Source organism: Apodemus sylvaticus, chromosome 16, assembly GCF_947179515.1.
Source record: "Apodemus sylvaticus chromosome 16, mApoSyl1.1, whole genome shotgun sequence".
Taxonomy (NCBI): Eukaryota; Metazoa; Chordata; class Mammalia; order Rodentia; family Muridae; genus Apodemus; species Apodemus sylvaticus.
The window spans coordinates 35,346,978-35,361,488 of record NC_067487.1 but is presented as its reverse complement, the minus strand read 5'-3'; the positions used below and the strand labels follow the sequence as shown (position 1 = coordinate 35,361,488).

Below are 14,511 nucleotides of genomic sequence, written 5' to 3'. Positions count from 1 at the left end.
GTGTGTGCCACCATTCCCAGTCCGTGAATTTCTTAAAAAGCTAATGACCAAACAGACCCTACCTTATAGATGTATGTGACATTTCTCTCCTAATTGAAGTGATATTCCACAAGCTCAGTGACACCTGTCTTTCATGTCTGTAATTCAGGAGTGGCAATTTGTGTCCACATAATGGTGGCTATTGTCACTGTCATTTTGATTGTGGTTTGGATTGAGAAGGATCTCATATAGCCCTTGCGCTCCCAATCTTCCTGCCCCCTCTTCAGACAAGCGACATTTACATGTGCCACCAGGGCAGGTTCAGTGCCGCCAGGGCAGGTTCACACAACATTTTTCTGTTTTTGTTTTTAAGACAGGGTATTACTCCTGGAACTCACAAAGATCCACCTGCCCCACCTTCCAAGCACTGGTGCTAAAGATGTGCACTGCCGCTTCTGGTCCACATGCCTGTGCTTTAAAACCAAGACACGTGGAAATATCAGGTGATTATATAAATTAAATTTCAGTAATTTAGAATTTTTTAGGAAAATTCCAGATCTTTTAGAAACTATTTACAAGGTACATGATACTGATCCTCAACACAAAGTCAAAATAATACTAATAATCTAATAGTTATTAAAGAATATATTAACCACTTGGTGGGTAACATATACCTTTAATCCCAGCACACAGAAAGCAGAAGCAATCATATCTCTGTGAATTCAGTGCCAACCTGGTATACATAATGAATTCCAGGAGAGCCAGGACTACCCTGTCTCAAAGGCAACTATAACTATATAGATACAATATATTAATGACCAGGCATAGTGGTATACATTTGCAATCCTAAGATTCCAAGAGATGAAGACAGAAAGTTTGTTGTGAATTCCAGGACATTAATGGTTACAAAACAAGCCTGTGCCTCAAAAATAAGTAAATAAACAAAATTGAATTAATAAAAATAAGCTAATACGTGTGAGTGTGTCTATATGTATGTGTATTTCTCAATGAGACAGTCAGGAGTGCAGAAGAATGATCAGAAATGAATTCAGATTATAAGTAGCAATTTACCATTATGTGCAGAGCTAGGCATAATGGCACATGCTTATAATAACAGTACTCAGAAAGAAGAAGCAGAAAGAACAGAAGTTCCTAGCCAACCTGTCTCAAAACATATAGCCTGCACAAAATATATAGCATGCCCAAGCCCTTACTGATCTCTAGAGCATCCTCCCCTAAAACTGTGCACTAAAAACTATCACTGACTCTGTCACAGTGGCACTTACTGTCAGTCCCAGCCACTTCGGAGACTCGAAACAGGAAGCCTCACCTCAAAACCACTAGGCCTCCCCCAAAGTGAAGCAGATGAAGGAGAAGGGTCTTGTGGAGGAAAGCTGGGAAGGGGGATATCATTTGAAATGCAAATAAATAAAATAACCCATAAAAGAATGAAAAAAACGAAAAAGAAAGAAAGAAAATGATCATAACCATGAACGCTGGCACATCCCTAGTAAGAGCCAAAAATGAACAGTACACAACTGTCTGAAGTGGAGAAAGAGGGGATCTTTGTTAACTAAAGTATATCATGAATATACAGAAACTGAGAAGTTAGACGCCCTGTGGGAAATCCAGGCACCTGGGCGATGACTTGGAGCAATCTCTGACTGCACTTGAGCTCGACGGTGCTGGCTCAGGGTCTTCGATTTGTTTTCTTAATTCTTTCTCTCTGTTCATTTCTTCCTCTTTTTCTCTTGCTTCTGAAAATGAAAAGTAAACACAATTTCCAACAGTCAGATTTATCAATATTAGGCTGAAAATTAAGTCACAAAAGACAATGTGACTAGAGGGGCCTGCCCCTCCCCTGCAGAGCTGGGTCCCATCCCTGGCACAGCAAGAACCAGGCGAGATGGCACACGTCTGGGATGGACTCCCACGGGACGTAGAGGCAGGGCTAGAGGCGGCTCAGCAGTCAAGGATGGTGTGGTGGCACACATGCCTTTAACCCCAAAGCTAGAGAGAAGGAGGCAGGTGGATCTCTGTACGGTGGAGGCAGGCCTGGTCTACAGAGGGAGAACTCTAGCCAGGGTCATACAGTGTGACCTCTCACAAAGGACCCATGTTTGGTTCCCAAAAGCCAAGCAGGCAGCACACAGCAGCCTTTAAGCCCAGCTCCAGGGGCATCTGATACATCTAGCCTATAAGCAATCTGCACTCATATGCGCCTACCACACTCAGACACACAATTAAAAACAACATTAATAACAGCAAAACCTAAACAGCCAATGGCACAGGCACCATGAGAAAAGCTGACCACCGTGATAATGTGACACAGAAATCTGACTTCTGGGGATATATAGGAGAAGCTGGAGAGTCTAGGAGTATTTTGTTGCTCTTCGGTTTCCTTGGTTTTGTTTTTTGAGACAAGATTTCTCTATATAGCCGGGTGGTGGTGGCGCATGCCTGTTATCCCAGCACTCTGGGAGGCAGAGGCAGGCGGATTTCTGAGTTCAAGGCTAGCCTGGTCTACAGAGTAAGTTCCAGGACAGCCAGAGCTACACAGAGAAACCCTGTCTCCAAAAAAACCAAAAAAAAAAAAAAAAAAAAAAAAAAAAAAAAAAAAAAAAGATTTCTCTATATAGCTATGGTTCTGTAAACCAGGCTGACCTCAAACTCCATCTGCCTCTGCCTCCCAGATACTAGGACTAAAGGCATATACAACCACCACTGCCTTACTAGTTTTAGGATTTGTTTTTATTTGTTTTGCTTTTGTTTTTTTGTTTTGTTTTGGTTTTTTTTGTTTTTTTGTTTTTTTTGTTTTTGGAATTAAGATCTGACTACACAGTCTTGGCCAGCCTGAATCTTGCTGTGTAGACGAGGCTGGCCTCAGATTACCAGCATATGTCCCTGCTTTCCCTCTTGTGCACCACAATCATGCAGCATCCTGCTTGGCTTTGAAAACAAGAGTTTTTTCAGAGGTAGTTTTTCACCCAAAGTCATAGTGTTATTGCAAACATCTAAAATGGTGCAGCAAATTGCCCATCAACAGATGAACGGCTGAGCAAAATGTGGTATACAACCATATAATGGAGAATTATAATTCAGTCTTTAAAAGAAAGGGTATTCTGCAATGGGTGAATGCCATGAAGCCTATTCTAAGTGGAATAAACTAGTCACGAAAAAGATAAATACTGAATAAAATAACCTAGAACCGTCAAAAATCAAACAGAAAGTAGGATTAGTTGCCAAGAGCTGAAGAAAAAAATTGTTAATGATAGGAAGTTTCAGTTTCAATAGGATAAAGAGAGTTATGCAGATGAGCTGTGACTACAGTTATATAGTATTAAACACTTACAAATGGGGACCAGGGGCTGGAGAGGTAAAGATGTTTATTACTATTACCAAGCCTGACCTTGTGCAGTGGCCTGAACCACTGCCCACTTACACGCACAATCAATCAATGCAATTCAAAAGGTTTTAATGGAGCTGGTTGGTGTTGTGCCAAACGTCTTTAACTCCATCACTAGGGAGGCAGAGGCAGACAGATCTCTGTGATCAATGACACAACGGTCTACAGAGTGAGTTCCAGGACACCCAGGGCTACACAGAGAAACGTTGTCCTGACAAAACCTGTTTTAATAGTTAAGGACCTGCTCTGAGCTTACATCCTCAGAACCCACGTTTTTAAATCTGAGCTCAGGTGAGTTCGTCTGGAATCTCGGCGCTGCAGAAGTGGAGACAAGTTGCTCCCTCAGCTTGCTGACCAGCCAGCCTACCTGAATCCAGCTCCAATTCAGACCTTCACCAAGAAGAGCCAGATGTGGACGCACACACCTTTTACCCCAGTGATGGAGGGATAGTGAATCTCTGTAAGTTCAAGGTACACCTCATATACACAGTGTGAACCAGTACAATCAAAACTAAATAGAGACCCTGTTTCAAAATAATAAAATGATGATGATGATTATATGACAATTAATGGGGGAGGAATCCAACTTTACCTTCTGAATTCCATGAGCGTACACAAACACACACACACAACAAATTTTTTAATTTTTTTTTTAATGAGCTGGCCAGGTATGGTAATACATACCTGTAATTCCGATAATTGGGAGGCAGAAGCAGAAGCAGGGCTACAAGTTCAGGGTCATCCTGAGCTACACAGCAAGATCTAATACCAAGAAGTCTAATTTCTAAATTTTTCTTTAGTATTTTCTCTTCTCAGATATTAAATCACCCATTGAAATCATATTCAAAGCCAGGAGTGGTAACAAACATCTATAATCACGGGATTAGAGAAGACAGAAAATCAAGGCCATCTTCAGTCACACAAGCCTGACCCCCTAAGTATGAATTGAGTATGACTTCACTATCAGCAATAAGAATCATGATGCAATTCGTCCACTTGTGAAGAAATCAGGACCAGCAAGCTAACAGCTTATAAATGTACCTGCTACCAAGCCTGCTGACCCAAGTTCAATCCCCAGGAGCCACGTGATGGAAGGAGAAAGGACTCCTGAAAGATCGCCCTCACCTCCCCAATCTTCACACACACACACAAATAACTTTTTAAAGTCAGTGAAATTGTGTATCAACTTTAATTTTATAATCTGAATATAATTTAATGCTCTAGGCTGGGAGAATACAAAAATAATCTCTTACAACTCTTTTTTTTTTAAGATTTATTTATTTTATCTATATGAACACACTGTCGCTCTCTTCAGACATACCACAAGAGGGCATCAGATCCCACAACAAATGGCACTACCATAGGCTTGCTGGGATTTGAACTCAGGACCTCTGGAAGAGCAGCCAGTGTTGTTACCGGAGCCATCTCTCCAGCCCTTGTTTTTCTTTTTCAACTAAATGTTCAATAAAGAATCGCATGCTGAGATCAGTAGAAGCCACAGTTGAAATTGAACAAAGAATGCGGTACTAGGCCAAGAAAGTGCCATACAATGAATTTATCCTCAAACGTTTTTAAAGGTACAAACCTAATCATTCCCCAAAACCCCTCTTAAGTGGTATGTATACATGCTTTAGAAAAAAATATCCCACAGAAATTTTAAAGGATATGTAAACAATACGTTACAAGGTAAGATGACCAATGTTTTAACCTACACAAGAATTTGCTGAGGTAAACAATATCATGTACACAAGACAGGGATCAATACTTATTGAAATCCTGTCCAGTTGTCCTACAATGGCAAGTTCTAACAGGTTAGGCCATTTACAATCATCTCCAAGTAAGGACTTTATTGACTTTTAAAGCAGTATTTGGGTTAGTTATTTAGACCCAGCTTTCCCCCTTATACCACATAAAACTGTGCAATAGCTCTGTAATCCCAGCACATGAATGCAGAATGTAGGGTCAAAGCTATAGTTTCAAGGCCAGCCTGAGCTACATGAAACTGTGCCTCAAAAACAAGTAAGCATATAAATAGATGATCAATTATTATAGTTCTAAATTCAATTTAATCTCAAATGTGTATTGAGAAGCTATGTTGCCAGAAACGACATAACTTAAATTAAAAAAAAAAAATTCAATGTCCAAAGCATTTTGAATGAGATGCCTCTGACAGTATAAAAACTCACTAAAACCTTTATGTTTATTTCCAAATACTCCTAAGATAGCATGTTTTGTTTTGTTTCGTTTTGTTTCATCGTTACAGTTGACCTTTTCAGATGTACTGGATGTTACATGTATTTTGTCCCAATGCTCCCAAACTCCTTTAAGATTTCCTGAGTGACAGCAAATGTCTTCTGTTAGTCACTAGGAACCGTTTTGGTCACATCAACATTTACATCACTGGAGTTAAGGAGGGTCCCTACTATTGTGGGAAAGTGGAATAGATTCTTTCTATAAAAACTTCTACGAATAAAAAAAAATAATATTTGCTATTTTCTGGTACATATAAATATGCTATTTCTTTTACATAAAATGTACATTTAAAAAAAAAAAAACAAAAAAAAAAACCTCTAGAACGTATTAGCGTTGATGAATCTAACCCCACTGAACACGCAGGGTGGGTTTAAACCGAAGGCACAAACCTAACCCACGGAATCTCTTCACAAGGCTGCTCGCCTGTACCCTCTAGACTCTCACAAACCAATCAGTCTAATTGCTTCCCAGGGGATCAAAGACAAGGTCACACTCTAGAATCTGTGATTAGCATCTGAAGTTGAGGAATCCTACAGTATCTCTAGATAGATGACATCAAAACTGAGCTGGACCTTCAGCTGATGTCAATAGATCACTTATTTACTTTATGCTGAGAAACTCTCACACATTCTGGTATTACAAGTACTGAGTAGGAAAAAAGTTTCACTTACCCTTTTAGAAGATACTAAGGTATCTTCTTTTCCTGCACCCCCACCCCACGCCCAGTCCCGTGCATCTCAAGGTGAGATATCCCTTCTGGCATCAATCCTTGCCCTCTACACTGTTGCCCAGTACTTTTCTTTTGCCATCGAGTACTTCAAACTAGCTGGCCCATGAGTTCCAGGCATTCTCCTGACTTCATCTCCCATCTTGCTCTAAAAGCACTGCGATTAGATGCATGCTACCACATCTAGCTTTACATGTGGATAGATATATATATACTACCAGACATGGTGGTACAGCCCCGTGATCTCACATTTGGGAGGCTAAAGTAAAACGATTGAGAGTTTGAGGCCTGACTAACAAGATTTCCAACTGTCTTTAAAACCATGAGCAAGGATGCACTTCACTGGTAGAGACTTACCTAGCCATATACAAGGAACTGGATCCAATAAACAGGGTGGGAGTAATGGAAGAGGGGTAAGATATAGACTAAGATATTTATTGATGAGACAACACAGCTAAGATTTCCTTCAAAATAATCAGAGAGGAAAAGCAAATAAAAATGTTTATTATTATAGCAATAACATAAAAGAATAACGCTAATGAATAATAGTTTATATAAATAATAATATTTATAGTTTTATAATTTCTCATAATGAAGTTCAAAAAAAGAGCAGCAGCAGCCAGACATAGTGTTACATGCCTTTAATCCCACCACTTGGGAGGTAGAAGCAGGTGGATCTCTGAGTTAGAAGCCAGTCTGACCTACATACCAAGTTTCAGGCCACCTTGTCTTAAAAAAAAAAAAAAGGAGGGGGGGTGGGCTTAGTGGCCCATCTTTCATCCCAGCATTGAGGAAACAGAAGCTGAGGATCTCTGTAAGTCTGAGGCCAGCCCAGTCTATATAAGTTTTAGTGAGATGTCTCAAAAAAACTATATATGTACATATGAATATACACACATAGATGTTTTTACATCTCACCCAAAAGGCTTACTTCCAATGATACTAGCTTCAAGTTCACTAACCATACAGTATATGTTATTGCTAAATAATGCACCATTTAACTTTTGAACATTTTATTTATTATTATTGCATATATGAGTACTTTTGCCTGCATGTATGTCTCGGCACCATATATGTGCAGTGTCCATGGAGGCCGGAAGAGGGTGTCATATCCTCAGACACTGGAAGTCAAAAGAGTTGTGAGCCATCAGGTGGATGCTGGGAATTCCACCCAGGTGTTCTGGAAGAATATCTAGAGCTCTTAATCACTGAAGCACCTTCCAGCCCCACAATTCAGTATTTTAAAACCAAAACGAACTACTGGGCACGGTAGTGCACCCCTAAATACCTGGTGCTCAGGGAACTGAGACAGAAGGATAACTTGGTCCATGAGTTCAAGCCTGCCCCAGGTAACATAGTAAGATCCCATATCTCTTTGTCACTAAAATTGAGTTTGGGTACGATCCAGGTATTGATGGCTCACTCCTACATCTTAGCATTCAGGAGGCTGAAGGAAATACACCCAGCAGTCAAAGCCATCCTGGTCTACACACAGAGTCAGCCAGGATTACACAAAGTGACCCTGTCTCAAAACTGCAAGCAGAAACAAAATGAAAAATAAAAATAAACAAACATGACAAGTGCTATCACAGCACTGATTAAAATCCAGTTGTTCCCAGTCTCCAGACCTTCCTCTACTGTAAGAGAGATCTGAGTTAGCTCCAAAGAAAGCGCATTGCCCGTGTTCTCTGAGGACCCTAAGGTGGTTCCTAGAACTGCCAACCATCTGGAAAAGCCAGGCTAGAAACAGGGCTTCATTAAGTGTCTCCTACAGCTCATTAAAGTGGGGACTCAACAGCAGCAGCCACATCAGTGTATGTCTCAATGGTCTATACTGTCTGGGTCAACAAGCAATGGTGACAGCCACCTCTGGCCCAGCCTTCCAAATACTGGTTCCGCTGTAAGCAGGAAAGAAAAAAATGAAATGAAAGTCAGACAGAGGCGGGAGGAGAGGTAATAAAGAAACTGCTATTCTGCTTCCTATAAATTATAATAGTGGATCCTTGTTTGTTCACATTACATTTTTGTGGTTTAAATTTCAAGGGCATGGGTGTTTTGCCTCATCTTCTTCTGTGCATCACGTGCACCTGTCCACAGAGACCAAAGAGTTCCTCTGGGCACCCAGGTGAATACTGTGGATCAAACCCAGTGCTCTTAACCACTGATCCATCTCTCCAACCCCCATAGGCCATACTTTTACAAGATTCTGATATGTAGACCTTCTCTATCCAAGTAATTACAAGTTTTGTCATGTTTAAAAGGAAAATAAATACTTTAAATTCTTTTTCAGAAGGAACCAGCAAATACAATTCTCTTAGCAATTATGATTTAAATTAAATGGGTGTTTGTAAATAAAAACATTTCCAGAGGTTTTTTTCCTGCTTTGTCACTGTCACTATAACTGTATAATGTTTATACAGCATTGAAGCCAACAGAAGGAAAATACTTGTGCTGCTTACCCAGTGTTTTCCGGCTCCTTTCCACCGCTGTCCTTCGAGTTTGCTCAAACATGGCCTCCAAGTCAAATGTGCGAGCTTTCTTCCCTAGGAGCAGAGCAAACATCACTGTGACCTCTTTGCAATGAGCTGGCCAGAAGCTTTAGGTGCTTCACTTTACTGACGGATCAATAACCACTCAATGTGTCTCCTTGATAGCACGTTTCCACGATAGTGACAAAACAGTAAGGCATAAATATACAAATTCACTATTTCCCAAAATGCTTGGACCAGAAGTACAGAAGTGTTAAGTATCAAGAGGTGGTGCTACTGGGCAGTGATGGTGCACGCCTTTAATCCCAGCACTTGGAAGGCAGAGGCAGGCGGATTTCTGAGTTTAAGGCCAGCCTGGTCTACAGTGAGTTATTCAAAGGCAGCCTGGTCTACAGAGTGAGTTCCAGGACAGACAGAGCTATACAGAGAAACCCTGTCTCCCCCCGCCCCAAAAAAAGAGGTGGTGCTGTTGTTTTATTTTGGAATATGTATACACAGATATTATTAGCATTCCTAATTCAAAATATAAAATATAAAACTTTTTTTGTTGGTGGTTTTTCTAGAGTTGTTCTAGTTAGTCTTGCTTCAGACCACAGATTACCCTTGAACTCATTATCCTGGGGCCTCAGCCTCCCAAGGCCTGGGATTATTACAGGTATCCACCAAAACAGAGCCAAAATCAAAAACTTCTGAGCATTAATATAATGTTCAAAACATACAAATTTCAGATTCTTAAAAGTAGGATTGTGAACCCACTTAATATTAGCAACCGAATATCTCATCCTCCTCTAACTTAGCTAGATGCCTAGATCATGAAACAGCCGTGCTCTGTCAGGGAAAATGAGAACTATCCATACTTTGATTCTTAGACTCTGAGAAAATACCCTAACACATGACAAAGCAACTCCTCAGAGAGAAACAGAATATGCACTTTAAACAGACTAGCTGACTCAGAGATGCAGCACAGTTAGCAGAATGCCCGTCTAGTATCATGGAGCCCAGCACATGGAGAGTGCCACAGCACTGAATACACGTGCCTACACTCTCAGCACTCAGAAGACAGAAGCAAAACCACCCTAAGTTCAAGATCACCCATATCTATGCAACAAGCTCAAGGGGAGCCTGGGGTAAATAAGACCCTCACTCAAGAAGACGTGTGCAAAAATTAATGAAATAAAGCAGAAAGATTATCCTATTTAGCCCATTCTAATCAAAGAAGCCCTTAAGTCAAAGATGTAGAACATCAAGAGATTCAAAGCCTAAGACAGAATAAAAGTACTATAGCTGACTTAAGGGTCATGAGAAATACGTAAGAATTAAAGGTATTTGAAGGAGCTAATAGCCAAGAGATGCTTCAGTCTACTACCAAGAACTGTGCTGTTCACAGAGCCAATGCCTTCACCCTGAACAGGACAGAGCTACCAGATTAAAGCATGTATGTTTACACCTGGTTTCAGCCCTGACTTCTAGAGTAGGAAATCAACACAGCTTACATGAACTGATAACTTACAGCACTACCAGAAAATAAATCTAGGGCGTTGTTTTATTTTTTGGAGCTGTGAGTGGAGCCCAGAGCCTTATGCTTACTAGGCAAGAGCTTACACTGGACTAAACCCATAATCCTTTGTGTTGTTTTAAAATGCTAAATTTATAATGATTTGTTACAGAAGCACTTAAAATATATACACAACTGGTAACTATTTTTAGTGCACTATCCTAAGTAGAGTATAAAATTCTCAAAGAACCAAACACCAAATATGAGAGGTAGAGCTGTAGAACTGGGCCATAACTATGTTCAAAGTCTTAAAACTTCCCCTACTTAGGAGGGAAACAGATCTTAGTGGAAAGAAAAAGACAGAACGAAATTGTGGGGACTCAAGCTCATGTGGAAACAGGAGGAAGGGAACTGGGGAGAAAGGTAGTTTCCAGTAGGCTAACACTAAAACTAAGAGTGTCTGAAAAAGCCTCATGGAAACCTTTTTTTCTTTTTTAAGATTCATTCAGTTTTATTTTGAGTATAAGGCTTTTGTATATGTACCATGTGTGTGCCTGGTGTCCACAGATACCAGAAAATGTTGGATTTTGGAACTGGTTGTAAACCTCCTGGTAGGAATTAAACTCAAGTCCTGTAAAAGGAGCCAGTGCTTCTAGTCACCGAGCCATCTCTCCAGTCCCAGTAAACTACTTTTTTAAATATAACTTTTAATGGAGTTTGGACAGAAATATTCTGCATAGGTGGACAATCCTTCTCCTAGAAGACGCCATGACTTAGAAACCTCAGTGCCAGGAGGCCCCGAGACTCCCAAACAGCACAAGCTGCTGTCGTTGCTCTCAGCTGCCGACCCTGTAACCAGACGGCAGACCTGCTCTGAGGACAGGCCTCGCTGTGGCTGGAGCAGAGACATCAAGCTGAAACTGACCTGGAGACTCCCCTCGGCTGGATCACTTTTCACAGTGCTGTAAGTGCCAGAGGCCAGTCGGGGGGCCTAGGGGGAAGACATCAACAGACTACCCAGCTGTGGACTCTGTGTGCTACAAAGCTGACCTGCCAGGCAAGGTGTGCCCACCAGTGAAACAGAAGCAGGAAGGCCAGGACAGTAACCAACTCTTCCGATTGGACTTGAAGTCTGATCCATAGAAAGAAATCCATACTTAGCGCTATGAGCCTAGTCAAAAGTCTGTGACTGAGGAGCTCATAGCATCAATGGTGGCAACCTGCTTCTATGTATGTTTATACCCTTAGAGTAGCACTGCTTTCAACTTCAATCAGAGGAACGCTTTCTGCAGCGGTCGACAGTTAATGTAGAGATTCATAACTGGTCAAAGCACTCTGAATAAGGGACTGCTCTGCTATAAATGAGGCATCTGTATCAACCCCTGGGACATTTACAGAGTACATACAAGAGGGTGTAGGAAGAAAGTAACAGGGAGAAGTGACATGAAATCTGCCCTCTGGATGTGACATGGACATGCCCTCTGGACTCACAGTAGTGAGGACTCCCTTCACAAGGCCTACAAAAAAAGAAGCCAGTCCGTAATTCCAACATGCACAGGGAAGGGGCTCACGAGGCTCCACCCCCAACTGAGGACCTAGTCACAACTAAAGGCTGCTGGAGGAGGGGAGACATTTCTCTTCAGGGATAAGGTCAGAGCTAGAGAGCCCACGTGAACTCGGGCAGTACTACCTGAGTGCAGAGTCAAAGAGAAGGAGTCTGAAGACAGGAAGAGGGAAGCGCTCAGAGAGAAGTGACCAGATGATCAAGATACACTGTGTATATGAATGAAGCTATCAAAGGATAAACAAAATATTACAAACTATCTTGAAGTATCTTTTTTTTAAAAAGATTTATTGTTATATGTGAATACACTGTAGCTGTCCTCAGACACTCCAGAAGAGGAGTCAGATCTCATTACAGATGGTTGTGAGGCACCAGGTGGTTGCTGGAAAGAACAGTCAGTGCTCTTAACCTCTCTGAGCCATCTCTCCAGCCCACAAAATATCTTTAAAACACAATATGAAAGCCAGGTGGTAGTGCGGTGGTCCCAGAGCACTTGAGTTCGAGGCCAGCCTGGTCTACAGAGCACTTCGAGGACAGCCAGGGCTACACAGAGAAACCCTGTCTCAAAGAACAAACAAACAAACAAATGCGGGTATCCTTTAATTGAACTATTAATGAGCTATGATGTATATACATGAAAGCTAAAAAAAAAAACAGAAAAAACTCTCACCTACTAACATAATCATAGACTATCCATTCCTCCTACTCTTGAATAAGGTAGCCAAGGAGTTTTGTTTTGTTTTGTTTTCCAGCTTTAGGGTTTTTTTCTAAACAAAAAAGACAATATCTAACTAGGTGCATAGTACACTGTAAAATCCCAGAACTGAGGAGTTAAGACGCAAAAGGGTCAGAAGCAAATAGTCATCCTCAGCTACATACATAGTTCAAGGATAACCTGGGCTATGTCAGGTCCTGTTTTAGGAAATAAATAAAAGTAAATAACAACAAAGAAAAAATAAGTAAAGACAGCAGTACATAGCCCAGGCTAGCTTCAAACTTGAAACCTGCCTCAGCTACTCAATTAGATTCACGTATCAAGTTATTAAAGTTTTTAACAACTCAAAACAAAACAAAAAATAAAAAAAATTAAGTGATACAAGTTCTCTGGATACTAGACTAAATCAAGTTTTGAGCTAACAGTGCAGCTCAGTAATGGGACAGGTACTTAGCATGCAGGAAGCCATGTTGAGTCCTACTACTACCAAAAATAAAATCACGTTTTAGAAGAATACATGAAAATCTGCAAAACACTGTCTTAAAGAACAACGCTTACTCGTAAGCATGATATTAAACTTTAATATGCACCAGGAAATCTGAAAAACAGATGGACTTTGAAGCTTTGACCTTCTTTTCTTTGTAATTCTCCTAATTTTCTGAAGTCAAAAAGAGGAGCTGGAGAGAGATGATTCACTTGTTGCTCTTGCAGAGGACGTGGGTTTAGTTCTCAGGACCTACAAGGGGGCTCACAACCATTTGTAACTCTAGTTCCATGGGATCCAGTGACCTCTTCTGGCCTCCATGGGTACTGCAGGCAAATGGTGCACAGACATATAGGCAAAACAATCATTCACAAATGTAACTATATATACATTTATCTTTTAAATCCAGTGGGTGGTGGTAGCTCAGGCCTTTAATCCCGGCACTTGGGAGGCTGAAGCAAGTGGACCTCTGTGAGTTCGATGCTAGCCTAGTCTACAGAGTGAGATCCAGGGCAGCCAGAACAAAGAAAACCCGTCTCGAGAAAATAAAAACAAAGAAAGAAAAAAAAGGAGGATGAATAGGAAGAAGAGGAAGAGGAGGAGAGAAGGAGGAAAAAGAAGAAAAGGAGGAAGAAAAAGAAATAAAAAGAAGTAAATACTGTAACCAACCTTTTATCTACTCATTACCTAGAAGATATAAGTAGATGAATAAATGAAGGAATGAAGGAATGAGAACTAGATACATCAAGGACATTTGTTCTAAAAATGAATTACAGGACAATTTCCATTTGATTTGTGCTAGTATTAATACTACTAACAGATGATCATGTCTTTTGAAACTGTTTTTTTCAATCATCTAATAATGTGCCATGACCAGGGTATATATTAAGAATGAAGAGGAAGAAACTCAATAACCACCATAATATTAAGTTAATGGCCACCTATAAATGTTTTTCTCAGACTGGATCACGATAGCAATCCCTTCCAGGCAAAGTTTCCAACTGTCACCTGAACTGGTCTCAACAACTTTAAATGGGACCGAAGTGGTTCGGATTTGGCACGGCAGAAGGCGCCGGTCAAAAGTGGCAGCTCTCCTAAACCTTCTTCGGTCGCGAGCCCTCTGCAAAGTCAGGCTGGGCTCTGCCCAGGGCAGTCACTCACCGAACCCTGTGAAGCCCATGGTGACCGCCAGCTGAGGGTCTGGTCCCGCCGTGTCTGCGCCTGGCACTGTAGCAAGAAACAAAACAGCCCGTCAGCGCGGCGCTCCAGCTGCCCAGCACGACCCTCCACCCCGGCTGGCCGCGCCTAACCCACCTTCGCTGGACCCCGACTGCTCCATCGCTGCCCGAGCCCACAGCCTCCGTAGGTGCAGCAGCGCGCGACTCCCGGCAAGCCTGAC

General features: G+C 41.3%; 1 protein-coding gene across 2 annotated transcripts in view; it reads right to left on the bottom strand.

Annotated features, from left to right (window-relative positions):
• Wdr70 (WD repeat domain 70) overlaps positions 1 to 14,511 on the bottom strand; it is a 232,460-nt gene extending 217,949 nt beyond the window's left edge. Inside the window, exons 1-4 of one of the 2 annotated variants that reach the window (XM_052159690.1) lie at positions 14,427 to 14,511; positions 14,274 to 14,339; positions 8,825 to 8,908; positions 1,616 to 1,736 (exon numbers count right to left, since the gene is read on the bottom strand). In XM_052159690.1, the coding sequence (XP_052015650.1) occupies positions 1,616 to 1,736; positions 8,825 to 8,908; positions 14,274 to 14,339; positions 14,427 to 14,451 (296 nt within the window). In that variant the 5' untranslated portion in view covers positions 14,452 to 14,511. Of the gene's footprint in view, positions 1 to 1,615; positions 1,737 to 7,361; positions 8,264 to 8,824; positions 8,909 to 14,273; positions 14,340 to 14,426 lie in introns of those variants that run through there. The other variant, XM_052159691.1, reaches the window with a different exon arrangement.